The sequence below is a fragment of the Aspergillus pseudoviridinutans genome, assembly GCF_018340605.1.
Source record: "Aspergillus pseudoviridinutans IFM 55266 DNA, scaffold_6, whole genome shotgun sequence".
Classification (NCBI taxonomy): Eukaryota; Fungi; Ascomycota; class Eurotiomycetes; order Eurotiales; family Aspergillaceae; genus Aspergillus; species Aspergillus pseudoviridinutans.
Window position 1 is genome coordinate 692,132 of NW_025091286.1, and position 27,512 is coordinate 719,643.

The following is a 27,512-nucleotide window of genomic DNA, read 5'->3' on the forward strand; positions in this document are numbered from 1 at the left end:
GCGGAATCCATCGTGCACGGTGTAGATCAGACTGCTACAATTGATATTTACATATATTATTGGGTTATGTTCATCTGAATCTGAGACAAATCCAATGATACAGATTGATGCCTCGGGTGATCGACCCCGCCGCATTCGGATCGCTCAGATCTCTCAGGATCCTTGGCCGCGTTGATCTTCCAATCTGCAACTTCATGACGAACAGTGGGTCTTCTGCACCACCGGGGCAGTAGGCAGCCATATCTACTTGTTCGTTGACCGTCGTGTCTTTCGTTTCTTCGGCGTCATACCCACCCCGTCAGCATCAGCAGAAAATGTGACCGTATCTTTAGCTTGCGCTCTCTTCCTTCCGTTGGCTTTCTGTTGACTGTTTCTGGAGGTTGTTTGATCATCTGTAGAGCCATCTGCACCAGTATCTGTCTCTCCTGTAGACGTAGACTGATGAGTCTCCGCTCCAGCTTCCTGCCGTAGACGACTGAATGCCTTCTCCATTCTGCTTTGGCCTGCCGAACGCACGCGAGGCGCGAATGCACCGGCTCCTTGAGGGCCACTGAAGAAGTTGGTGATGTTGGACTGAGTGCCCTCTTGTTCTCTGCGATTCATGTCGCGGATGACTGGTAAAAGAACCTCGTCAGTGCGTTCCTGGCTCCATCCAATCGTGGTCATAAGGAAATTCCGCAGTCCATGTAGATCGGGAACGCCCCATTGGAATGGAGACGGATCGGAATCGACCTGGGGCTCGAGGTACGCCTTATCTACTTGCGGATCGGGGAACGAAGGAGGTATGAAGATCTTGGTCGCAGTCTTTCTGAACTTTTTGTAGAAAGCTGTGTGCGTCTCGGGGACGTACATCCCCGTCTGGATCTGCGTCCACCAGTCACGAAACTCCTCTAGGCTGGAGAACTCGGTGAGAATCTCCAACGCCGTCACCGGCCCGATGCCACTGATCCCTTCCGTGTAGTCGCTGCCAAGAAGGTGCGCGAGGCTGATGAGCTTTCGCCGATGGAGAGCATATTCTTTTTCCATGTCTGAGGTGAGATAGCACTCCACGAACTTGCCTTGGTTGAACATGTTCTTGTAAACGCGAGTGCCACCAAAGAGAAAAATGTCGCTGTCGTCGGTGATGATCCCGTCGACCAGGCCTAGCGAGACCAATTCGGCGCATTGAGCTTCGGCTTCCATAGGCGCTGTAATATACGGCAAGCCAAAAAGGCTCAAGAGCTGCTGACACTCGATGATCATCACCTGCGTCACCTCGTCTGCATCTCGACGGTCCTTTTTCTGCTGGGATCGCAACTGCTTGAGCTCCTGCTCATAGTCAAACGTGCTGCTTTGTTGCGCACCGTTGTTCAGTGTGGCAGCGAATCGGACGTGCTCTTCGCCTTCAGCCGCAAGTTGTCGCATCAACTCTTCATCTTCTGGGTCGGAAAAGTCTTCGTCATCCTCTACAACCCCATTTGCTTGGTCACTCTCGGCAAAGGTCTGAGGCTCGTTTCCGGTCACCGTGATCTCTGTTGGTCTTGCGTCTGCCCGTATGGTAACATCTTCGAACTCGGGTTCAGGGGATGGTAAGTCATGTGCAACTTTCTTTTTGGCCTCGTTGGAGGGGGATTCCTCATCTATAGGTTCCCGTTCAAACGTCGCTTCTTCTATTGCCTTATCTCTGTCGGAGACCGATGGTACTGCAACATCGTCCAACTGTATTTGCGCGGCTTCTATGCTTGAAGGCACTGAAGTATCGAGTTCCTCCGTCTTCGGTTCAGCTTCTAGATCGATTACTTCCCTCGATCCCGGCATCTTATCCACATCTATCACATCTGGAGATCGATGTTCTTTCAGGAAGAGATGGTCTGGGGTCATCGCTCTATCCCGATAAGCTTCCAAGGAGGTGTTGTCAATTTTGTCGACGGCGAATTCTTCATTCAGCTGCTCCCCCGAAAACCAAGGTGGCAACGGCAAGCTTTCCTCCTTCTTAGCGGTCTCTTTTTCAAACCCACCGGCGTCCTCGTCAAGCTCCTCAGGTGAAGGCTTTTCCACCTTGGAAGGTTTCAATCTGATAGATTCAAAAGGAAGTGGACCCTCGAATGGATTGTCCATGACTGGACGGGGACCTGAACTGGAAGGCTTCCGTTTTGTCCTGCGGGACTGTGCCAATGCAGCGGCAAAGTCCATCTCGTCATCGTCACTCTCTTCAATACCAGCCAAAGTCTCCTTCGGCGGCGTAGCAGGCACGTCGTTGCGGTTAAGTGGGATATCTGGCATGTCTTTGTCTACTTCGACACGAGAAGCGGAGGGCTCCAGAGACATTGCGATTGCTCTTTGAAGATCTTCGTCTTCACTGTCGACGGTGCCGCCAGGAACGTCATCGATGTGATGGCGCTGATGAGCCCCAGCGCCTTCTAGGTCACCGCCTTCAACAAAGAGGGAGTTATCCTCGGTCTCCTGGAACAACGAATCACGCCTTCTGGGCACACCGTTCATCTGCCTCTCAATCGATTCGTCGAATGCGTCTTTTTGAGGGAAATTAAGCTTGGGAAGTCGGTTGAGACCCTCAATAGGAACGTCCTCGAATGCACCATCATCCCCATCTGAAGCTTCTTCGTGGTCAAAAATCACTTCCCCTTGGCCATACCTGTCCACATCAATCGGTCTATCAGCATGCCCTTCGCCTTTGTTTCCTACAACACCGAGCACCCAGCCACCCTCAACTGCATTGTCTTTGACGAGGACGTATTCTCTTCCTCGTTCGCCGGCGATTCGCTGTCCTGAGTTATAGAAGGCTTCTTCACCGTTCATACCGTTCAAATTCATCAGCCGCTGCGTGAGATCGTTCCTTTCCTTGACACGCTCAATCTGAAATTTCGAGAATGCCATGCGGTCTGGGAACATATTGTCCAATTGTTCCTTGGAGTAGCCCATACGTAGACGACTTCTCAGCCTGGCAGCATTCAGAATATTGTACCGATCAGTAGCAGGTAGACTGATGAAGAAGGGGCTGTCAAAGTCAATTTTGGAAAAGTCGTAAAGGTTGATATCTTCGCCCTGGTGAAACTGCCTCGCATATTCTTCCAACTCCGCGCGAGACATAATGCGAGGGTCGTTTGGAGCTCCCATCTCCTCCAACGAAACGTGCAAGTCTGGAAGATGGTACGCATCCTTCTTCCTGAACGCTCGGCCTTGCCGCTTCTCTTTCTCTGTCAAGTAGGTTTCCTCAACATAAACCGGGTTGTCCGGCACCTCCTCTTCATCCTGTTTCGAAGCTGCATTTTTTTGTCTGGCTGCTTCCTCTTCTGCGGATCGCTGCATCTGCACTGCAAGCAGCTTCCCAGCAGTTCTCACCGCATCTTCTCTGCGGCCCTCCCGGCGCTTCTTCCTGCCGGCAATCGTCTGTCGTTTCAAGACGGGTGCTCCACCATCAAAAACAAACACCGGTTTGATGCCGAAGTACAGCAGCTTGCATATCCGACGGAAGAAACCAACAACATGGGAATTACGTAGAGCATTGCCCTCCTTGTCTCGTACGGCTTTGAGGAATTGATATATCCAGATAGACGCGTCAACTGCGAGACGCTTTTTGTTGAGCGTCTCGAGCTTGATAGGCCGAGCGCATGGCTGGACGACTGTCCACAAGCCCGTAACACCCATGCTGACAAGACAGCTGAAGTGGTACTATTGCCAAGAATGATACGGCACAAAAGGTAACATGGCCGATGTGAAAGTCGCAGAGAGCATTTACATTATATGCAGCCAGTTATCCCTGCACACTGAGCAGGCCGAAAAGCCTAACAACGTCGCAACGGCTGAAGATATTGCTGTTCGATGACAAGTTCCTTCGCGTCGCCACCTGATGAAACTCCCAGGATCGCGATATCACGTGAGTAATTAGCCCGCTTCAGGAATATACTGCCGATAAGGGAGTCTTACATAATCAGCTCACTTACGATAAGAAATTCTGGAATTTTGAATAATTGTCTCGGCGCGGGGGAAAGTCGGCGAATGAAGCATTGATCAATGCGCGATTCTTGAATTAGATTTTGTAGCAGATAAGACTGATGTCTTTCTGTGACATCAATGCATTCCTCGCTCGAGGTTAGTGGAATATCAGGTTTGCCGTTGCAAGCGTAGTGCTGACCAACAACACAGCACATTGATGCCTGCCTCCCCGTAACTGCGCTAAAAGCGCTGGTTTTGGGAGACATAAGGCTCATTATTCAAGGTCAAGGGCCTTATTGTCAAGTGGTCAAAGAGCAGAGTGGGCAGCTACTGGCAAAGCTCAAAACCTTCAGGAGAAACAATATCCATGGATTCATTCTCCTTACTCAAGACCAGCACGGAGCTGAGAAACCATGCACACGACTCGCGGTGTGGGGCGGAAGCTCCTTAAGGGTCATTGACTTGTCCCTGGCTAGAAATGATGCTTCTGGAGATGTGGAAGTTTCTCTGCAAGCTGTTACTGCGGAATGTTTGGCCCCAGACTGGATTCTCGCTGGATGTTCGCCCAACCAGAGCAGCAGAGCAGACCGAGCTTATGTGGTCACGGCTCATAACACCGTACTCAGTCTACATGTGGTAGAAAATTCACATTCTGTCAACACAATTTACCTACAGCAACTGGTTACGGGTGTCAAGTCCATTCTTTTCTCCGCTGACACCATCTCGCTGTCGTCTTCTCACATTTTAATTGCTGCGGGAACCGTCTTTGGCGAGATCATAGTCTGGTCTTGTTTTGTAGACGACGATGAGAGCAATCCCTTGGCGCTCAATGCAGTTGGCTCCATCCATCACTTTTTCACTGGCCACGAAGGTTCTATTTTCGGGGTTCAGATATCACCTCCTGTCTGCTCCTTGCCCGGAGGGCAACCAGGAAGACTTTTGGCTAGCTGTAGTGACGATAGAACTGTCAGGGTATGGGATATCACGGACTGCGAACATGCATCCCGTCATGATCCTTCTGCCTACTCGACAGATGGCTTCGAGCTTCGGACCACAGGGTTTGGTGCCATTGCAACAACTGACGATAAATCTGGTTCAGAGTCATGTCTTGCAAAGGCATTCGGGCATTCAGCACGAATTTGGGGTGTTCATTTCTTGCTCGCCAGGGCGGGGAATCAGAACAAACTGGCCATTGTGTCTCGTGGTGAGGATGCGAAGTGTATCCTGTGGGATCTGAGTTGGAGTCTGTCGTCAACGCAGAAGACCGAATTCAAACTGACTCAGTTATCGTCTCCTCATCTCCACAGCGGCAAACATATCTGGTCACTCGACTTGTGCGGCTCCGGGACACAAACCACGATATACACTGGAGGTGCAGACGGCGCTGTGAGGAGCTTCAAAATAGACGTAGATGATACGGCGTCGATCTTATTACCGAATAGGGATAATCGCATTACGGTCTCAAGCGATTCTCAAAGCACAGTTCCTGCAAGAGAAAGGTCGTTCAAAGCCTTCGCATTTATCTCACCGGAGTTGTTCGTTGCGACTACTCTCCAAGGTGAGATCCAGCTTTGTTCGATACGGACAGACACTGGTAAAGGACAACTCATCTTCAAGGAAACTCTGCATGTCGAGGAAGACCTCCGGTCTTTCTCAGTAGTTTCTAGTCTACCACAGAAAGGAGTGGCTCTTCTTGGCAATGCACGCGGTTTGATTCGACTCTACACGCACGGCACTGGGTTGTTGAACCAAATTGTGCAAGCGGATGGCAGACCTCTGCAGTTGTACTTCCTTGAGTATGATAATGACGCATCAGAAGCCTCTACGACCCTCACTTTCGCCACATCCTACGCAACACTCAGAAAAGCAGATCTCTTTCAGGTCACCATCCAAGCGAATGCCGAGCCTAAAATTGTCAAGACAGAATTGTCTTTACCTCATGGGATGGAAGTAACCTGCGCCTCCTGGATCTCTAGCCAGTATTTGGCCTTTGGGATCAAAAGCGGCGCACTCCTGGTTTACAGACTTGCAGAAACTGGAGCATCTCTGCAGCCGATCATTTGCGCTCTGAGAGTCCATGGTCGAGAGGGCGTTAATCAGATCATCCAGTTCTCATCTTTGTTCGAAGAGGCGGAACTTTCATCGGACTATTTCATGACCTGTGGCCGAGATGGCGATTACTGCATCCATCAGCTGGAGGAAGTGGTAGGGGCGGATGTTCGCCTCCGTACAATCCATCGTTCCTCCCCTGCCGTGCACTTGAACGTTGAGGGAATCTATGTCGACCTAAAATCACGAGACTTTATGCTTTATGGATTCCAGAGCACTGAATTTATTCTTTGGAATGAAACGACTCAAACTGCGGTGGCCCGAGTCGACTGCGGCGGAGCACGTCGAATGTGGGACTTCCACCCGAGTCATGAGACTCCCGGGGCTGGAATACTCCTCTGGACACAATCAGGGTTCAATGCTCTTCGCATACAGGCCGGAATAAACCGTACCTTACGTGCCGGCGGCCACGGCAGAGAAATCAAGTCGATGGAGGTATCTCCTTCCACGCCCGAGCGGGAGACTCTCATCGCCACTGGAGCAGAAGATACCCATTTACGCATTTTTGCGCCTCTTCATGAACTCAACGAGACTTCATGGGGCTCACTCAGGTGCCTACGTGTTCTTAGAGACCATACTGCTGGAGTGCAGCAAGTTACCTGGTCCACAGACGGAAAAACGCTTTTCTCGAGCGCCGGGTTCGAGGAGCTGTTTGTCTGGAAGTTCCGGCAGATTCCCTCGTTTGGTCTGGCAACTGTTCTCGCAGCCTCTAGTCCCAAGGATGACCCGGCATCCGAGCTGCGAGTGACGAGCTTCGACGTGCTGGACGTGACAGAAGACGCTGATGGTGGCTTCCTTATTTGCCTGACATTGTCAAACTCCACGATCAAGGTAAACTTCTTCTCTCGTCAGTTTACCCATTTTTGCTAATATTATAGATCTTCCATTATTCCTCCTTGGTCGATGGGGGCCGCTTTACCCTCCTAGCACGAGGCGCCTACACAAGCAATTGCCTCACGCAAGTACAGTTCCTCGTAGAGGGCTCTTCGATCGGGCTCATTACYGCATCTACGGACGGACACTTTACATTATGGCACTTGAGTCCTGTTCTAGAGCCTTACTACTTGATATCGGCGTCGACTTTGCGCTTGAAGCAACCATTGGAGACGCTATCTATTTCTCCACCAAACATTGCATGCGAGAATCGCTACCAAATTCACTCGAACAGTATCAAATCCCTGGAAATGGCCCGTATATCGGCGACAACATCACTGGTTCTCGCTGGAGGCGATGACAATGCGCTCACACTTTCTCTACTATCAGTAGACTTCTCCGACGCAGATGCAGGCAATGATGTGTGCACGATCACGATCCCAGACGCACACGCTGCCTCCGTCACCACCGTCAAGATACTTGAACAGCGGCCGTCAGACAGCCAGAGCAAAACGCAAGTTGTTTTCGCCTCCTCGGGCAACGATCATCGGGTCAAGGTCTGGTGGGCGGAGGTTGATGCCATGCAGAGCGGGCCGGAAGCCATCCAAGTCGGTAATTTAGTCGATCAGTACAGCGCCGTTGCTGATATATCGTCTTTGGACTTGATCCATGACGAGTCAGGGACGAAGTTGCTGGTGTGCGGCGTCGGAATGGAGCTGTTAAGCTTACAGCTCTACTAGCGCCACCTTCACGCTCCATCAGGTTACGACGTAATGGCTGATTCTTATAGAACCCAGCATTTGGCATCTGAATTGTTTGAAAGTATAGCAGAAACTGGTTCACTGCGTGTACATATACCTAGACGGCCGGCCAGTTCTCACTGTCCGTCGATGTCCATACACCTCCTCAGCATAGAATCAACACTGAGCTCAGTGATACAACAGACATCGTGTTCTGCAAGAATGTACTCCCCAATTTCTTACATCTGTGTCTCTTCTTCGTTCTTGCTCATTCCACCGTGACCAAAGTGGAATAGCCCACTCCCCTGGGACTAATGTGCTGTTTCATCTCTGCAAGCCAAGGCACAAGTTGAAACCTGCCTTAACACGCGATGAACAATGTAATGATGATCGTAATAGTCATGGCTTCATTACCATATCCTCGTTGTCGGATATTCTACCCCGCAGTTTCATTCATGCATAGCAATATGGGGTTAATAGTCCGTGACTCCTCTCACCGGGGATGAGTTGTCCGCCGAGTCGCTGATGTGCAGAATCAGGATAAAAGGGTAAATAATCATACCACGGGGTGGCTTGTGACCTTGAGATGTTTTACAGATGTATATGACTCTTACGGATGAGGCCAAGGTACGCGGCGCAAGGGATGATGTTGGATTGGTGGGTTCCAGCGCGTCTGGTGAACAACCATTGTCTCCAATCCCATGAGCAATCATACCTTGAGTGAGTACTCCATGGTTTTGATCCCAGAGATCCCTACTCATATGAAGCCAGGTACTGGAACAACGGCAGGAGGCGTGAATTGGGTCGGATATCTGACAACCGCAGAGTACCCGTCTCTTGTCCTGAGCTGCGATCTCGCGGTTGGAGGCGCAATCATCGGTGGCTCGCTTGTTGGGAGCACTGCAAACGATCTTGTTGGGTAAGTGAGGACGTTTGATGCGACTTATAGCAGCAAGCGGGCTTCTGCACCGTGGACGTCTGAGGATGCTGTTTTGCATTTCGGATTGGGATCAATGAGTACGCGGCGCTTCACTTTCGCCCCTGTCTGGACTGACGTGGGATGTTTACTTGAGAATAGTATTGGGAGTGCATACTACCGAACAAACGCTTCAACATTCGTTCCACAGCTGATCGGTCGACTTGAAGACCTCGTAGGGGACATTTACAGCTCCTGGGGACGCAAATACCTCTCTATCAATGTTCCCCCGACAAGCCGGACGCCCATGTTCATCAAGCAGGGCGACTGGGCAGTTGAACTCTCGGCGGCTTATCTAGCTGTCTATAATCAGCAGCTCGCGGCCATGGTGGAGAGGTTCAAGTCTAGCGACTGGTGGAACGATTACCATCCTGGGACGAAGTATCATCAGCGCCAGGCTGAGGATACGAAGGCTAGTCTGGTGCCCCTTGGTGCATGGTGACTCTAGAGCAGCACGATGGTATAACCTAGCTTTGTCAGTCTTTGCAGTTTGGTATGCGACAGACCATGACTAGGTACCAACACGTCAATGTTGAACGTAGTTGTTAACCGAAAGTCAATGACATTGTCAAGTTGTTGCCCAACAATCAGAATACTGAAATGGTTTCAATTACTTTCTTGTTTGTTTGAGCAATCCGTTTTTGGGAAATGCCTACCCCGACTAGCTACTATGTACATATTTTATGTCAAACCGGGACCAACAATAATCAAGCCCGGCGCACGAACAATTGAGCTCCACTTTAAGAACTTTATGATTATACACATATATTCAAGGTTGCTGAACAATAGCTTCTGTATACCAGAATGTCAATCTCTTTCCCAGAATGCCACGGGCATGATTGAGGAGATGTTCCATTTTGTCCTTTACCCGGAACAATTGATGCGACGATCACTGCCGCATGTCTCTCTCTCCTCGTCTCGTCAAAGAAATCAATCCCCGTCTTGTTTCAGGGTCGCCAAGACAATATCTGAATCGTGGGATTATCATGGACAAGGTTCCGCATGGGGTTCCTGGATCCACTATGCTGTAGCAGCCATGTACGCTCCACTCTTTAGTTCCAAGCTTTTGGCATCATCCCCCAGCTCTTGCTTCGATTTCTGACTTGCTTGGCAGCTTCTCGTTGATCAATACTGGATTCGCAGTCTGCAACGCTGCAATATGCTGTTGGCTTTTTTCCAACCGGAATATGATCTGAAGTTTTGCAGTTTGTGCGACGGTCCGAGAACCCGATAATTGACTGATGAAGGACCATTGAGTTTCATTCTGATGCCGTGGAGAATCCTTCGGGGGTCTGACTCGCGATCCTAACAAATAATGTCGGGCAGAGGAGTCTCAGAGCTCAGGCCAGCTAGCCTGGCCCAGCTTGCCAAACAATATATAGCAGGTCTTGTCCCCTCGTTCGAATCCTGGCAACCAAGTCAAGCTTGAGTCGTTCCTTTTGAGTCGTTCCTTATCTTGATCTTTTTATTTCTAGAGAACATTCTCTTCTGGCTACCATGAAGTTCGGTAACCTTGTGCTCATTGCTGCTGCGGCAGGCTCCGCGGTGGCTGCTCCTGCAAAGGAGCAGAAGAGAGCTTCAGTTTTCCAATGTTGGTTCCCTGATTGGTAACGTTGGGTTAAAGGGATGCTGACATGCTGCAGGGTTCGGAAGCAATGAGTCTGGAGCCGAGTTTGGCCAAAACACTATCCCCGGCTCTTATGTATGTTGTGATTTTAAGAGAAATATACGGCTGCTAACTACCTCAAGGGAAAAGAGTTCATCTTCCCCGACCCTTCCACAATCAGCACATTGATCGGAAAGGGCATGAACATCTTCCGGATTCAATTTCTCATGGAGAGACTGGTGCCAAGCTCTATGACAGGCTCCTACAATGAGGAGTACCTGGCCAATCTTACTTCGGTAAGTTGGAATCAGCAGCAAGGTAGGACTGCATCAGGCTGACTCGTCCAGGTTGTGAACGACGTCACAAAGGCCGGATCTTATGCCATTTTGGACCCGCACAACTATGGCAGATAGTGAGTAATGCCTGATTTGTTGCGTACTTGATCTGACACCACTCAGCAATGGCCAGATTATCTCCAGCACCGACGACTTCAAGACATTCTGGAAGAATCTGGCCGGGAAGTTCAAGTCCAACAATCTGGTCATCTTCGATACTAGTAGGGCTAACTCAACTGGTTCTTCTGGGCTTCACTGATCCGACATGCTAGACAACGAGTATCACGACATGGACCAGACGCTGGTTCTGAATCTCAACCAGGCCGCCATCAACGGTATCCGCGCCGCGGGTGCCACCTCGCAATACATCTTCGTGGAGGGCAACTCCTACACCGGCGCCTGGACCTGGGTTGACGTCAATGACAACCTGAAGGCTCTGACCGATCCCCAGCATAAGATCGTCTATGAGATGCACCAGTATCTCGACTCGGACGGCTCAGGCACCTCGGCTACCTGCGTGTCTACCACAATTGGTAAAGAACGCGTCACAGCCGCCACGAAGTGGCTTAAGGATAACGGTAAGGTTGGCATCATCGGTGAATTCGCTGGTGGCGTCAATGATCAGTGCCGGACTGCTATTTCAGGAATGCTGGAGTACTTGGCTCAGAACACGGATGTGTGGAAGGGAGCCCTCTGGTGGGCGGCTGGTCCCTGGTGGGGAAACTATATGTTCAACATGGAGCCTCCGAGCGGTGCGGCTTATGTGGGCATGTTGGACATCTTGAAGCCCTATCTGCATTGACCAGAGAGTTGAATAGGCACGTCTGTATAGTCAGGACGGTTGCTAGGGCGTGAGTTGAGGAATCAAGCACTGTACATAGTATTGAAAGAGAGATCGAACGGCGCATGGATCGTCTCGATATCAACGATTACGAATCTAGATTCGCTAGTCGCGCGTTCCCTAGTATCCTCTGATAGCCACTGATCGTCTGATATCACTAGTGTATTATTGTTGTTGAAGCGAGACCCAACCTAGTGGCACGTCCTATGTCCGCTATGTATCCAGGCCCACAGTACGACACTAGCGGACTTCACAGCCACTACCTTAATTGTATCTTTTTTCCTGTGATGGAATAGCTCCAGGCTAAACCAAGACACTGTCTGAGTTTAATCTCAAGAAGCTGGTCTGTAGTGTCGATAATTAGGTGCCTAAATTGAGGCGTAGTCAGTTGCGTTTCATCAACCTCATCTACTTACTACTACTCCGTATGCATATGTGCCAAGACTGAAATGGAGGAGCCTAATCAAGGTTCATCCTTCCTGAGATCCCTTGCGCTGCTTCTCTGTGTCTGTCGCTCACGCAACTCCTACTAGGTCAAAAATAGCAAATACCAGCTGCCGACCGGTCGAGTTTAAATCCCACACTCTGCATATACGACAGTAATAGAGCGTTAGCTAAGCCCTAATCGGACCGGCAACCGATCCAGGAAGACTAGAGTCCTAGATTATAAGGAGGAATGGGCAGCTGATGATAGCACCTGCCAAGAGCACACTGCTGCATGTACATCGTATATGAGCTTGTCACATCCACCGAGTTAGCTGAGAATATTATATTGTGAAGCAGTCAGATAATGACGGTGGGATAGGTTGTAGATCACTTGACTCAGGGCCGGACAAGGCACTCTAAAGTTCTAAATAGTCATGTAGATTGATTAACGAGCATCAGCACCTTGCTAAACATCCTGTTACTCTTTACAGAATACTGAGTACTCCGTACACAATCAGTTATCTGCATTTCCCGTCTCCTCTCTCTTGCGATATCTATATGAAACTGCGGATTCGAACGATAAAATCCTCCGCCAGCAGCCCAGCCACCGTTTATGACGTGGCGGTATGGCTCCCGCCACGAGGTTTTCGTGTCCGTTACCCCATCTGGGCATTTGAGTGCAGCTAATTTGCTGGGCCCACAGGTTGCGGTGGAAACATCTAAAGGTACTAGTACAAGATCCCGCTGGTTACAGGATTTTTGGGGAGTACGTAATCTTGTCTTGATCAATTTATAGAAACACATCGTGGCGTAGCCGTGTTTTTCTCGTGTCTGATTGGCTCGCTGATCCTCTTCGATCCTGCGCCCCCCAAACAATTTGCGATATTGTTGCCTGAGGCTGTTCTGATCGTCGCAAAGTAGACAATAAAACCATCCAAGCTTCCATCTCACTTGGATCATCATTTTCAACTTCATTGTACTTTCAAGCTTAGATTTCTTTCATTGGGGTCGTCTTTATACAAAGGATTTCAAGGATCGCAAGAATAAGAACCGGACAAAGAAGAAGCTACTAGCTACTATCTACTATCCAACAACACTCAGCCGTATCCGCGTCACCAACACACAATATGGGCAAAGCCGGTCGCATTGCGTGCATATTCACACCATATGCACTTACTATCGCCTCATTAGTATGCATCATAATGGTCGGCTTGGGCTGTACGCAGTCCAGTTCATCCACACTCAATAACCTCTACTTCTTCAGAGTATGTTTATCCAGCAGAAAAGCCAAAATCCATGCAAGACTAACTTCCCACAGGCCGATCTCCAAAACCTGACCACTTCCTCATCAGTAAAATCAGCGGTAAGCTCCGCTCTCGAATCAGCTGGTGTCGATATCTCGAGTAGCGACCTAGCCAAGGCCCTCGATGAGGCGCAAAAGCAACTCAAGATCAAGGATTTCTACGACATCGGTCTTTGGGGATACTGTGACGGAGATGTCAGCAACGGCAACTACAAGACCAACAATTGCTCCAAACCCGAAGCCGAGTTCTACTTCAACCCCATCACGGTCTGGCAGCTCAACAATACCGGTGTGGAGAACGTCCTGCCGAGCGATCTTTCCAAGGCTCTGAATACCTACAAGAACGTGTCCAAGTGGATGTTCATCGCCTACATCGTTGCCTTTGTCGCGACCGTCGTCGAGCTCGTTGTCGGTCTCTTTGCCATCTGCAGTCGCTGGGGTAGCTGCGTGACCAGCCTTGTCTCAGCTGTATGTTCTCTTCCTTGATTTCTTTATATTCCCGTCACTAACATCAAGACAAAGGTCTCCTTCCTCTTTATCACCGCCGCCTCCGTTACATCCACCGCCCTCTTCGCCGTCCTGAAAGGCACCTTTAACGAGGCCCTCAAGGACTACGGCATCAAGGGCTACATGGGAAAGAACATCTACGTCGCCACCTGGCTGGCCGTCGCCTTCTCTCTCGCCGGCAGCCTCTTCTGGATCATCTCCTCGTGCTGCTGCTCCGGCCGTTCCCCCTACCACGGCTCCAGCAAGCCCCGCGGCGTCACCGCTGAAAAGGCACCTTATACCTATGAGCCTCTTGGTCCTCAGGCCAATCAGACGCATGCCGCCTTTGGCAACACTTCGTATCCGCCTCCTCCGGCTCATGGTAACCAGGTCCCGATGCAGAATATGAGGAACAACGCCTACGAGCCCTTCCGCCATGTCTAACATGATCATCAATAGACAGCTCTTGGGTTGATATGGATATACCACAGAAAAGACTACACCGACATCCTGGAGTTTTTGATATTAGCGAAACGAACTGCTCCATGATACATTTCTTTGTTAGAGTCGAAGAAATGCATTACGAATATGGATAGTGCTGGATTCTGGATTTATCTGTATATTGCTTCGGGTGGCTCGATTTGACTTGATTTGCTTGTTTGCTGCCACAGCGCCTGGTTATGGTTTCAGGCTGGAGATAGATTGATGTCTACGACATAGATACCCTCCCTATATTTCAATTCATGGATTATGACTATCTCTTCCATTTTCGTATGATTGGTATCATCGTTCTATTTTCGCTGAACGCCACACTGTATCAATGGGTATATACTCTGCACCGAGACCGTTCCTCAAACCTTGAAAAGCAGGAAAACAAAATAAGTGAATAACTGCAAGATACGTCCGTAACAGGTGTGGACAGGGAAAGGTCGTTTAGAAAAGCCGGAGAAAAGGGTGAAGGCCGATATAGATGTACTGAGCTGAGCTATGGGAGATCAACTCTGCTGTTCATCTGAAGGACGCGTAGGACTTGGCGCAGGCCCGTCCAGCAAATCGCGCAATGAAACCATTGGCGGATAGTCAACGAGCGGTTGGATGACTCCTCTCTCGTCGACAGGGAAACGGGCCATCCCACGGCGCAGTAGCTCGGACTTCACGTTCGCGTCCGCTCGGGCCAATACCTTGAATGGCGTGTTGGGGTCATCGGACCAAAACGGCCCTGCGCTTTGAAGCCGGCGGCAGTGCCACCCTACCCAGTCTTCGTCAAAACTGTCGGCCTCGCTTACAGCGTCGGAGCGTCCGTCTTCGCCAAGTTCGACACTAGCAGTCTCGTGGATTTCGTCCATCGAGCCCTGCTCGGCTTCGTCATTGTCGGGGATGGTTTCGGGAATGCTGCGCGCGTCATCATCTTGGCGATTGACATCGGACGAAGGAGGAACCTCGGTGGTTACCTGCGGTTCCAGAGATTTTCTAGCCAGTGAAGGGTTTGTTTGATTGGGAATGTCATGGACGTGATGTGAACGGCTGACTTTAGGCGTCACCTCCGTATCATGTGGTTCTTCCTCGACCATGCGGTTGCCTTCTTGTAATGTGTCGCGATGCCTAGGCGTGGGTTGCTCCAGCCGATCAGCCATCGCTTCGGACGGTGAGTTGAGAGTAGTATCATGTGAATGGGCGACTTTCGTAGGTGTCAGTTCCATATCAAGTGGTTCCTCAACCATGCGTCGGCTTTTTGCGGATGAGTCGCAAATTGGCTGTCTAAGAGACGCTGGCGAGGGGCTCCACGTTAATTGATCAACCGTGGTTGCAGACTGTGAGCCTGGAGTCTCACGTCCAAAGGAGCGCGTGTGGAAGTTGGAGAATTTGTCTACAAGGCTGCCGGTAAATGAAGTGTTTGTTTCATGCCCCAGGTTTGCTGGGACGCCAGCAGCGTTCGAAGGATCATGCTGCGCAGCAGATATTTCAATCCCTTTCGCTGTGAGACTGCGCTTTTTGTAAGACGGCCTCAAGATATAGGAGGCGAAGAAATTTTCATATTCGAGTGTCTTAACGTCAGCTGCCGCGATTTGATTGAGGTAACGTTCATATCCATTCAAGTGCATGATAACAAAATCGTCCCAGAGAAACGACCTTTGGAAATGTCCTTTAGTCCGCAGTGCCTGCAGTTTGGAACACAACATCGCAAAATGGTTGAAGTCGCCATCGTAGTCGGGGTAGTCACTCCGAAACTTCTCGTAGACTTTCTGCGCCTCAGCGTGCTCCGCGGAGCGGCTGATGTAGGTTTCTCGACGCGAAATTACTTTGAACGCAAGCTCTTGGACAGAGTCGCCGCCTTCGCTACATGCCATCTTTGGTCTTTTCGAAGGAGGAGTTCGTTCCCTCTCAATTTCAGATGCGCCTCGTTTCAACTGAGCCATTCGATGCCTAGTAGGCGTAACTTGAGTGGGGCTGGGAAAGCCGGTTGATGTTTCATTTCCATCGTCTGTCTGCATAGAAGAGTGAGCCTCACGATATGATGAGAACGGGTTCGACGACTCCTCTGCGTGGCCCGGGGATGCAGTGATAAATACGCTCGGCTCACGGTCCCTTAGGCCAGAAGAGTTCAACACTCGAGCAGAATTCGAGGGAGTCGTGCCTGAAAATGACCACTCCCCACCGCTGAGCTGTGTTTCCATTATATTGAGTTCGCTGGATTCCGCAGTCCCATGTGGTTGAGTTGAATTCGACATGTCCTGAGCAGTGTGATTCTTCGCCTCATCATTGCTATGGTAGGTATTGCAAATTCGTGATTGAGAAGACGATTTTGCGGCCGGGGACGATGACTGCCCTGGCTGTTGCGACTCCTGGCTTGCACTGCCAGTGCTTTGAGTAAGCTGGCGGAATCGAACAAGATGTGCAGCAGGAGTTTCCATGACCTGCACTTGCGCTTGAGTGGACAAACCCGGAAGCGATGGGTCTGAGCTGCCAATCTCTTGCTCTGATTGACTTGGGTCTAACCCCAGCGGACGAGGAACAGACGTATCCATTACCGAATCCTCACTCATCCGGTCAAACTCAACTTGGGGTTCTTGCAGGTGAATTCGATCGTCAACGTCGTCAGGCTGAGGAAGAGGCTCCCCGCTAGCTTGCAGGCGCAATTCGGTAGGAAGTGCAATATCTTTGTGGGACTCTCGTGCACCTCCTGGCAAAGGTTCAAGCTCCTCCTGTTCATGCGATATTTCCTGATGAGCGTTTGTCCGCCGTTCCTGCTCCACATCATGGGAGGGCTGATCCAACGGACCATTTCCTCCATTGCTTTTATCCATAGCTGGCCTTTCTACCTGTCTTGCCTCGGGCGGGCTACTGTCCGCAGGTAGGTCCCGACCCCGGGTAGGTGATTGCGACCATTCGATCCGATCGCCACTTGGGGTCTCATAGGCCGAGTCGGAGGAGCTGGTAGCACCCGATGAGCTCGGACGGGATCCGTGAAGCTCCAAGGTCTCCAACTCCTTGATCCTACATTCTTCCGCCCGAATACTTCTTTGCAACGCAATCTCATTCCATTGCTGAAGGAGCAAAGGGGGCACGTTGGGTTGCGGATAGCCCTGGTCAGGGGCTGGGGGTAGCCAGCAAAGCTTGGCCTGCTCGTCTAGCAGCTTTGCCTGATCCTTGGGTATAGTAATGTCTTCTTTTCGAATCTCTGTCATACCATCCCAAGGGTCTGCATTGCTGGTATGAACATCTGTGGGAAGAGTCTCCACAATTGCATCAACTTGTTTCAAATGATTTTCCTGGACGATCTGGCCGGGGACTGCCTCTTTGTTCAATTCGTGGTCTGGCTCTTTGTTATAATCTGTCAAGGCTCTCTCCTGAGCCCTGGTCTCGAAAGGCGCTTTGCCGCTCCCGGACTTAGCTGTTACTTTACCAGCGGTGTCGGTATCAGTTTGATCAAATTCCTTGACGGTTGCATTGCCGTTCAGACCAGTGTCAAAAACCAAGGAACCTGCGGACAACGCATCGATATGCGCGGCGCAACGGTTAATATTGGGCTGTTTTGTTGCTTCGTCAAGAGCAGGATGATCCCTTCCTGAGGCAACAACATTCGTATCATTGTCTTTCCTTGGATGTGAGTCTTGCGCCGGCCTGGCAGGGGTTTTCAAGGAACCCAGAAGCGTCTTCGCAGTCGCAAAACCACTGGCAAAGAGCTGTACTGGTTGCTTTGGAGGTATCTGGGACATTAGTTGGTTTTGAGAGTTGTCCATTCCATCTGTTTCGCCGTCGTGAGACTTGATCGACTCATCGGAGCGGTTCCCATTGCCCGCAATATCTGTGGTGGCAGTCTCTCGAGACTTGGCCTTTTGGAGGGCAGAATGCATCAAGCCATGCAACTCACGATTGTGTCTGATCATCTTGCCCTTTGGCGGCCCCTTGAACCTGCTTTTGTCCCATGCGATGCTGAAACGCTTGACGTATAGATGAAGCTTGGGCTCTGAGGTGGTATATTCGAAGACAAGCTCGAAATCCAATAAGTTTATAGTATGTCCTCGCATACTATCCTTGATCAACGGTCGTTCAGGGTAGTCCCTACGATATTCTTCTAGCGACTCTCGAGCAAGGATCGCTTGTATCTGGGTATTTGTGTCCGTCAAATTAGGCATAGGTGATCTGTCGTCTTCCGTCCACTAGTAGCAAAGATGAACTTTTTAGTAAAGTCTGCTCAATAGATATTGGGTTTGGCTTACTTACTTTCACTATCAAAGCCGAAACCGGACTATTGACTGCGAAACGTAGGTTACTTCCATCATCTTCTAAAAACGTTTCGCTCTTTGGCCCGTCGAGGTAATGGTTTAGCAATCGTTCAACCAGAGGAGCGATCCAGACCTGTGAAGAAGCCATCGTGCAGATTAGGCAATTGGCTTAGGATGAAGAATATCATAGGGAACATCATAGGCCGTGAAAAATGGGGGCTAAGTCAAGGTATTATCGCAAGGTCACTGAAAGATATTATGGTTGTACGGAATAGTGGTTGCTGGAATTGAACAGACAGTCTGCAATAATACGATTCATTCCATTTTAGATCACTTCAATGCTTGAGCAGGCGCTCTCATGGTATAAAAACGGACTGACCATGGTCTTTTGGTCTTAAATTCACTATTATTATTCAGGGCACAATGATTCCTTTCATGCTTGACGCGGGTTCCACGCGCAGGACCGCCTACCTTTAGCGGCAAAACTGCAACAGCCACAAAGTGCCTCAGCCACATCCACGTCATTGGGCAGCAGCGCACATGTCCGCCCGCATCGTTGGAAAGCAACAGAAACACGGCATCAGTCAACGATCAACTTCCTTCCCTTTTCTTGACATTTTTCATGAAATAGTCATCCTTGCCTTTGGTCCCATATCTGTTCATGATGTAAATCACGTCTTGGGATGATGCTCACTCTATCAGCTCAGGCTCCATGCTTACCTCACAGGCTTCACTCACTGTTGCGCCTCAGGACCACTGCGAGCTGTTCTGCAGCAGTTCACGCACATAAATTTCCGAAATCTGACACATACTAAGCTAGACCAACGGTTGTCTCATATTTCGGGTGTATAACAACAGTGCCGTCGCTGCTTGGACGCAAGGAACTCAGATGGCGTATCAACAGTCTCAAGGGACGTCAAGTCCATCCGCGTCATCCATCTTCCTGCCCCTTGGGCGACGAGGTTCACGAGCCTCCGTCTCAACCCAGGCTGAACGGGAAAGTCTGAATGCAGCCCTTGACCAGATACATACGGCTGCCTATCAATCGGATTCTCTCACCGTATTCAATGAGTTCACTAGCCCTCCAGTTCCGGCCTCCGCTACAGAAGAAAAGAATCTCTCAGCAGAGCTGCAAGGTGGTTTGAGTGGGCTGTACAGCCGTTTTCGAACTTCTGTAGGAGGAATGAGAGACATTGTCAGCGGTGTTGGGAAGGCGTCGGACAAAGGCGCTCCTGACGGACCAGCAATCAAGGGTCCACCATCAGAGCGCTCATTTTCCAAGTCCGCTGCTAATTCGACAGGTCCCACGGCTGAGGCTCAGCAATTCAATCCAAGCTCTTCTCAGGGGTCTAGGCTGCAATCCCCAACGCCTGGCAGCTCTCAAAACACTCACGATCTGCCTACAGGGAAAGGTTCGAAGCTCTCCTCAAAAGCCGCAAGCATATCCTCCAAGGCCTCTGTTTCTCCCTCGCCTGCACTTAAATCCCCTACCGTACCCTTACCGAAATCTACCAGCAATCCAGCAACCGTAGATCCGACAGTTACTGAACTTCATGTTAGTGCTGTCAAGGAACCCACGCATTACTCGAGCAACACTTCCGTCAATGTATCTTCCAGCAGCCTACAGACCATGGGCTCTACGGGTACTGAAAGAGAGGAGAATCATTATGTTCCTTCGATGAGTTCGTCCGGTTTCAGCGAGCGACTAACCCACTCACCAGCACTCTCGGCGAAGGCCCACCACCTGCCCAACGAAGGACATGCTGCATTAGACTCCAGCAACAAATCGAAACTGACAAGTCAACCATCCGACAGTACAAAGAGACCAGAGCGGCGTACTTCACATGATCTCGAGCCTTCATTGCCTGCGCCGCTGCAAACGACGAAACATACCATCCAGGGAGAAGCGGAGGGGACGTCATCTGCTCAAGAGAGAATCAGGTCGAACTCCGCCGCCTCTTTCAACCTCGATCGCGCTCCGGTAACTGCGAGCTCTGGAACGACCAGTGTTTCTCAATTGCCTAGTAACAGGGCTGGCTCCTTACATAATTCTCAGGGTCCATCTACAGGCGCAACCTCCTTGTCACTGATAGATGGGAACCCGAAATTAGGCGCATCGTCAAAGGCTCCCACCAAGGATAACCCCAAGGACAGACCAGGTATTACCAGCCTAAGCCGCTTCTCGGCCTATRGTACGCCCAAAAATCACTCAACCGATCCCGCTTTGGCGCCTATAAATACCGCTGTGGACTCTTTGCCCGGTCAGAATGGACGCAGTAAACGTCCAAATGCCGGAGGTGATGGGGTTGTATCGCAACTCAGGAGCAAGCTACTCAGCAAAGAGTTTTGGATGCGCGATGAGAATGCAAAAGATTGTTTTCATTGCGGCGAAGCCTTCTCCACATTTCGACGAAAGCATCATTGTCGGACGTGTGGCCAGATTTTCGACTCCAAGTGTACCCTTTTGATACCAGGCGACAGGTTCGGTCAACCTGGATCGATCCGTGTTTGCAAGCCTTGTGAAGCTATGATCAACGGACATGATGACGATTCTTCCGAGTTCTCAGATAGCGAACAAAGCCCCATGGTGTTAAATCCCAGGCTCTCCGAGTTAGGCTTGGGCAATTATTCACGAACGTCCGCCGATGACGACGACTCGTCGTCTATAATATCTCAATCCATCGAGCACGTTATGAAGACGCCCACGATGGCGATACCAGCAACGCGACGCGCAGGGGAAGGCCATAACCGCCGTTCAGCCGTGCTTGAAATCAGCCCCGAGCGACCCTTGGTGAGACCTACATCGTCAAGATCCCTCAAATCAACCCTGAACGGACGCCCGCACGCAATGGGTCACAAGCGTCATCACTCTCGCCAACAATACATTCGAAACTTCAAATCTTTCCACGATGATCGGGCGCCCTTTCAACGGCGGACTGTGGAAGACAACCCCGCGAGAGCTCGATTGCCTGCGTTTCACAAAGATAATATTATCGACCCAGACCTAGCGCAGTATCTCTCTGACGATGCATCAAGCGGGGATGAGCAACCAAATTTGCTATCTGCAGTCTCGGAGGGCTCTCTGTCGAAGAGCGGAGGCGACAGCGAAAGGACGACGTTTGGTGGCCTCTTAGCTGCCATGAAAAAGGGTCGGTCTGCTTTCGGGGAGCGAAGCGCTGCCAGTCTCATTACCTCTGCGCGTGATGGAGATGAAGGTAGTTTCGCCAGCTCCAGAGCTGTCAATTTACCACGGCCTTCCCGTCGGCGCAATCTTAGCGTTGCAAGCAGTATCCACCGCCATTCCCCCAGAGCGTCGAAGGACAGTGTGTCGAATCCACATGATGCCTCAAATGCTGGTCATATCTTTCCGACTGGATTTACACCGAGCGGATTCAAGATGACCAGAAGCTCATCTATGAGAGGAGCGGGGGCTCCCCCGGTGGAGTTGAATAAAGCTAGCCTGCAACATGTTCGCAAACTCCTTCGCCAGCTGCTGAAGGATGCTTCCGTGCCTCACTCTAACAGTTGGGAGACTGCACTTCTGCCTATACTCCTCAAAGCCGCCGATGAAGTCGATCCAGATGTCCAGAACGGCGATGACATGGACATTCGGCACTATGTTAAGCTTAAAAAGATCTTGGGCGGCCGCCCGGGTGACACGTCCTACGTGTCAGGGTTAGTGTTTACCAAGAACCTCGCTCTCAAAAGCATGCCTCGAAGCATTCCCCATCCGCGGATATTAATTATCACATTCCCTCTTGAATACGCTCGTCACCAGCAACACTTCATGAGTCTAGAGCCCGTTATTCGCCAAGAGCGAGAGTTCCTCGAAAACCTCATCAGCCGAATAGCTGCTTTGCGGCCCAATCTACTTCTGGTTGAGAAAAATGTATCTGGCTTGGCACTTGAACTGCTAGACAAAGCCAACATTGCGACAGCTTACAATGTCAAATCGTCCGTGCTTGAAGCCGTCTCTCGGTGTACTCAAACCAGGATCATAACCTCTATGGATAAACTCGTGACAACTCCAGTGCATAGTGATTGTGGCAGCTTCGATGTCAAGACATACGTGTACAACGGTCATAAGAAGACCTATATGTACATCTCTGGTTGTCGCAAAGAGCTTGGTTGCACAATTGTTCTTCGCGGAGGCGACCATAATGTGCTCGCAAAAGTGAAAAGAATAACAGAGTTTATGGTGTACGTTGTGTATAATTTGAGGCTTGAAACATGCTTGATGAGAGACGAATTCGCCCAGATCCCTACGTCAATTGAAGAAAGCACCTCGAGTGCTGCCGACGAAGCGGCCAATGTTGGGACATCATTTGCGATGATCAAATCAGATGACAAGTCTGCCACCATACCGCCCTGCTCCCAAGCATGGCGGGATGAGAAGAAAAGCGATCCAGCCTCTATCGGCAAGGCCACTATTACAACAGATGGCACAGAAGTGCCCGATGACGTTCCCATGCCGACTTATTATGAAGATATTGTGCGAGATACTGAGACGAAAATCCTATCCGCTTCCCCTTTCGTGAAGTTTGAGCCTCCTTACCTTCTTAAACGTGCTAGAGAAATGGATCGAAGGCTAGCATATTTGAAGCGTCTTCGTGATCAGGACATGAGCTCCGAACAAGCTTCAGACGAGAAGGCCAAATCGCAAAAGTTCATTCTCATAACACCTGAAATGGTTCATCAATCTCCACAGAATGCTCCTCCAAAAGTCAAGGAAGTTCTGCATGCGGCTCATGATGCCGAATACGACAATGCCGTGCATCATTATCAGACCCAAAAGCGTCAATGGGAAGCATATATCTCGGGCGCCTCCAGTCTCTTCGACCCATACGCCCATCAGAATATAGTCGTGCTCTTTAGTCTGGTCTGCACTACCACATCTATCCCCTGCTCCGGCCCTGATCTGTTCGCTCTTGAGTACTATAACGAGCACGGTGACGATACGATATTCGAGCCGGACTGTACTGTTGGACAATATGTGGAGGACATTTGCCAGAATGCAAACGCCATTTGCACAGCAAATGGCTGTGAGAAGCGGATGTTTGAACATCACCGTCAATACGTACATGGAGAGGCTCAAATAAGCGTATTTGTTCAGCCCTATCCATCAAAATTGCGAGGTCTTCAGGATACGATTCTCATGTGGAGTTGCTGCAAAGTTTGCGGCAACGAAACCCAAGTCTTTCCCATGTCAGATAGCACCTGGAAATATTCTTTTGGGAAGTATTTGGAGCTTTCTTTCTACAGCAAGAACTTACACGCTCGCGCTGGTGTCTGTCCTCACGACCTACAACGTGACCATCTTCGTTTCTTCGGCTACAAAGACGTTGCTCTGCGGATTCACTACGACGCCATCAATTTGCTTGAAATCATTGTTCCAAGAACCAGGGTCACCTGGAAAGTGGACAACGACTTGAAGCTGAGAAACGAGGTATACCTCAAGATAGAACGGCGTCTGAACCGATTCATGAGCTCTGTTAAAGCACGGTTGAAGGGCATCAACGTTGACAGTGTCGTTCCAAAATTGGCAGAAGCGTGCAAGGCCGAGATTGAGGTACTGACTAAGAAAGCCAACGAGGACCACGCCGCATTGATCAAGCAGCTACAAGACAAATATATTAGCTCGCGATACTGGGAAGTGACTCCATTGAATGAAGTGCTTCGCTCAGTCCAAGAAAAAGTCGTGGAATGGGATACCGCCTTTGCTGATTTTGAGAAAAACTTCTTCCCGTCAGAAAAAGACATTAGGCGGCTGGCGACTCTGCAGTTGAAGAAGATTTTCCTTGATAGGGACTCCTCCGTAACGTCTCTCACGTCAACTGAAGAGCCTCCGACAACGCCGACCGAGGTCGAAAGTGGTCATGACCAAATGACTGAACAACCGCGCCCAATGCGTCGTATGACACTGTCACCCGAGAAAGCTCAGGATGTCCTCGTATCTGTGGTGGAAGAAGATTCGGGCGAAAAGTGTGTCCAAGAAGCTACCTCGTACAAGGATGAAGCGGCACTACCGTCATCACCGAGCCCGGAGGAGAGAGAACCTTCTTTTCCTCCTCCAGCCGAGACAGATGAGCCGGAGGGTTCCCAGAACCCTGAATCCAATGCTCGATCGTCTCTGTCGGAGCAGGTAACTCCTTCAACCACGCAATCTGCAAGCAGCCTGGGCAACGCCGGTGCCATGTCGGATGCCGCTGAGTCAGGTAAAGTTTCGCCAGAGCATCCTTCTACTGAGCAAGGGGACAGCCAAGGTCAAGATTTGGGTACAGAGTTTCAAAGGCCTACAAGTATAACAAAACAATCCACCCCTTCAGGCATCCCTCGCCTCGCTGAAGGGGTTGTTCGACGCACTGGAAAAGCGACATCTCCACCACTTCTCCGCGCCCAGTCCCAACCATTGCAAGGCCAAAGGGACAGAGTAAAGATGAATGTACCGTTGCGTGGTTTCAGGGCAGGAGCTGCAGGTACTGGCGGCTCAGACAGCATCTCCAGCCCAACCCCGGAATCCAAATTTAAACCCTCTGACAGAAAGTTTTCGGATCGGTTCGGCCTCACTGCACTTAGAAATTCTCGTTTAGCGCCCGGTCCATCGCTCATACCCCGGTCTGTCCCGGGTAGAAAGAATAGTACCCGTGTGTCCAACTTGGCCAAACATTTCGAGCAATTGAGCCGCGAATTCGAGAAGGAGCGCCAGAGAGAAAGACAGCAACGAGCCGCTAAGGGGACACATTCTCGGGCGTACCCATTGGCATCATCAAAGCCGATTGTGGAAGTCTACAAGAATGTTAGAGACGCAGTGGAGGAGCGAGAGCCTTCGGGCGAAGGAGAGGACTTCATGCCTTCGACACCACGCCTTCCGCTCAATGAGTCGAGCATAGAGAGCGGCGAATTGCTGGAGAGAACTTCGGAAGAGGAACCTAGGGGCGAATCCGTCTCGCAGCGTTCCGTCACTCAACCATCCCCGACTGAGGATAAAATCCAAGGCGATCACCCAACCGTCTCAGACGGTGAAGAGGAGATACATAGCGATGAAGATCGAGCCTTAGCAGAGGACCTCCACACGACTGACTCGAATGAGGAACTGGCTAAGCTGTCTCCGGAGGACGAACAGCTCGATCTCAAGGAGCTCCCGAAACATGAGCGAAGCAACCTCTTGAAAATGCTAACGAATTTCTGGTCGGAGCGCTCCGCGAGCGGTTGGGCACCCCTCGATTATCCCCTTAGCATGTCCGATCATGTGTTCGCAGATTGCGATATTATTGTGCGAGAAGACGAGCCTAGCTCCCTGGTTGCGTTCGCGCTTGCCTCGAGCGATTATAAAGAGAAGCTAGCCAGTATTCAGAGACGACATGAGCAACTTGACGAAAAGAGGCCGACCTCAAAGGAGCGCTCGGACGCCATCAATGAGGCACGAGTTGAACATGCATTGCTGAGGTCTACTGGCACTCACCTCAAGTACCAATTTCAGGAAGGGCAGGCTAAGATGTTATGCAAGATATTTTATGCGGAGCAGTTCGACGCCCTGCGGAAAAAGTGTGGAGTGGCAGAGCGAATTGTGGAATCACTGTCTCGTTGCGCAAAATGGGATTCCAAAGGGGGCAAGACCAACTCTTTGTTTCTGAAGACCCTGGATGATCGGTTCATTCTGAAATCACTTTCGCCTATCGAAACACAGGCATTTCTCAAGTTTGCTCCGGCGTATTTCCAGATCATGTCTGAAGCGCTATTCCACGAGCTGCCCTCTGCCATTGCAAAGATGTTTGGGTTCTACCAAGTCATCATCAAAAATCCCGCCACAGGAACAGAGTTCAATTGGTTTTTGCTCTTGATGGAAAATCTCTTCTACGATCGAGTGCCGACGCGGCTCTTCGATCTCAAGGGCTCGATGAGAAATCGCAAAGTCCAGAGTACCGGGGAGCGCAACGAAGTGCTTCTGGATGAGAACATGGTGGATTTCATCTATGAAACACCACTGTTTGTCAGGGAACACTCGAAGAAGCTCCTTAGCCAGAGCGTTTGGAACGACACTCTCTTCTTGGGTCGCCAAAATGTTATGGACTATTCGTTGATGATTGCCATTGACGAGAGTCGGTCGGAGCTGGTGGTCGGTGTGATTGATTGCATTCGCACGTACACCTGGGACAAAAAGTTAGAATCATGGATCAAGGACCGGGGATTTGCTGGCGGAGGAAAGAATCGGCCTACAGTCACGAGTCCCAAGGAGTATAAGAGTCGATTCAGAGAGGCAATGGCTCGCTATGTGCTTCAAGCACCAAGGTATGTAGTTCCAGGGATTTGACTGGCAGTAATCGCTAATATCATTCCCAGTTGCTGGTATCAGTTCCAACCAACCCAACCATATCGAAGTCAGCCTGCGGAAGCCCATATCCATCACCTACCTCAGGCTCGTCAGAGCACCGATGGCGACGATGCAGATGCTAGCGCCGATTCCGGTGGTTCTCAAAGCCAAACTTGACGGATGTAGTGACCACGACAACCTTACGAGCTTACGACATTTTATGTATAACTGGCACGCTACTAGAAGCTGTGGCTTGCATTCAATGGAGGCGTTGGCGGTCGTGCACATACACAGAGGACATTTGAGTCATTTATTTTCAGCATGCTCTCAGAGCATTGTACATTCCTTTCTGATTTGTTTTTATCGAGATATGCATACGACACGAGCACATAATTCATGGACTATTCAGCGACAGGTGACTATACTCTCACAGGACTTTCCCTTCTGTTTACTCGAGAATATTTTTACATAAATAGCATCTGGAATTAAGCGCCCAGATACGGTCATATTGAACAAAGATTGAAACAAGCTGTCATAGGTAGTGATGTACGGAGTAGTGTCTATCTATATGCAGAGTCGTATCTGCTCCAGCTTCCGTTTCACCGGGCGAAAAGTGACCGAATAATCGGCAGATTTCGGGACGACCGTGGGGAGACGGGGAATCTGATTTGCCCTGGCTGTTCAGCAGCTCGAATTTTCAATCAAGATCAGTCGGAGTATCTTTATTTCTCCGGAATTTTAATCCTGCAGCAATTCTCTTTTTCTTCATCCGTACTCCTTTCTTTTGATTCTCTTTGTGAGACGGGGATCTCTGCTCTCATGCGGTCGCTGATCTGACGGAGAGGA

At 50.3% G+C, this 27,512-nt stretch overlaps 7 protein-coding genes across 7 annotated transcripts; 5 read left to right on the top strand and 2 right to left on the bottom strand.

Annotated features, from left to right (window-relative positions):
- Positions 1-243: 243 nt before the first annotated feature.
- Positions 244-3,645, bottom strand: Asppvi_008689 (ssDNA endodeoxyribonuclease RAD2; the record flags this gene model as incomplete). Its single annotated transcript, XM_043304555.1, has 1 exon — positions 244-3,645. One exon carries the CDS (start codon positions 3,643-3,645, stop codon positions 244-246), a length of 3,402 nt encoding a protein of 1,133 aa, XP_043160490.1.
- Positions 3,646-4,071: 426 nt separating this feature from the next.
- Asppvi_008690 (tRNA (34-2'-O)-methyltransferase regulator RTT10) lies at positions 4,072-7,655 on the top strand (the record flags this gene model as incomplete). The annotated part of the gene is made up of 3 exons (XM_043304556.1): positions 4,072-4,089; positions 4,144-6,873; positions 6,921-7,655. The coding sequence occupies 3 exons, from the start codon at positions 4,072-4,074 to the stop codon at positions 7,653-7,655; spliced, it is 3,483 nt and encodes a 1,160-aa protein (XP_043160491.1).
- A 731-nt stretch (positions 7,656-8,386) lies between these two features.
- Positions 8,387-9,073, top strand: Asppvi_008691 (uncharacterized protein; the record flags this gene model as incomplete). The annotated part of the gene is made up of 2 exons (XM_043304557.1): positions 8,387-8,574; positions 8,605-9,073. 2 exons carry the CDS (start codon positions 8,387-8,389, stop codon positions 9,071-9,073), a joined length of 657 nt encoding a protein of 218 aa, XP_043160492.1.
- A 1,055-nt stretch (positions 9,074-10,128) lies between these two features.
- On the top strand, positions 10,129-11,374 carry Asppvi_008692 (glycoside hydrolase family 5 protein; the record flags this gene model as incomplete). Its single annotated transcript, XM_043304558.1, has 6 exons — positions 10,129-10,222; positions 10,275-10,333; positions 10,381-10,533; positions 10,585-10,649; positions 10,696-10,793; positions 10,845-11,374. 6 exons carry the CDS (start codon positions 10,129-10,131, stop codon positions 11,372-11,374), a joined length of 999 nt encoding a protein of 332 aa, XP_043160493.1.
- A 1,667-nt stretch (positions 11,375-13,041) lies between these two features.
- Asppvi_008693 (uncharacterized protein) lies at positions 13,042-14,072 on the top strand (the record flags this gene model as incomplete). Its single annotated transcript, XM_043304559.1, has 3 exons — positions 13,042-13,104; positions 13,158-13,610; positions 13,665-14,072. The coding sequence occupies 3 exons, from the start codon at positions 13,042-13,044 to the stop codon at positions 14,070-14,072; spliced, it is 924 nt and encodes a 307-aa protein (XP_043160494.1).
- Positions 14,073-14,623: 551 nt separating this feature from the next.
- Positions 14,624-18,503, bottom strand: Asppvi_008694 (uncharacterized protein; the record flags this gene model as incomplete). Its single annotated transcript, XM_043304560.1, has 2 exons — positions 14,624-18,289; positions 18,354-18,503. 2 exons carry the CDS (start codon positions 18,501-18,503, stop codon positions 14,624-14,626), a joined length of 3,816 nt encoding a protein of 1,271 aa, XP_043160495.1.
- A 741-nt stretch (positions 18,504-19,244) lies between these two features.
- Asppvi_008695 (1-phosphatidylinositol-3-phosphate 5-kinase FAB1) lies at positions 19,245-26,843 on the top strand (the record flags this gene model as incomplete). Its single annotated transcript, XM_043304561.1, has 2 exons — positions 19,245-26,644; positions 26,696-26,843. 2 exons carry the CDS (start codon positions 19,245-19,247, stop codon positions 26,841-26,843), a joined length of 7,548 nt encoding a protein of 2,515 aa, XP_043160496.1.
- Between the last annotated feature and the right edge of the window lie 669 nt (positions 26,844-27,512).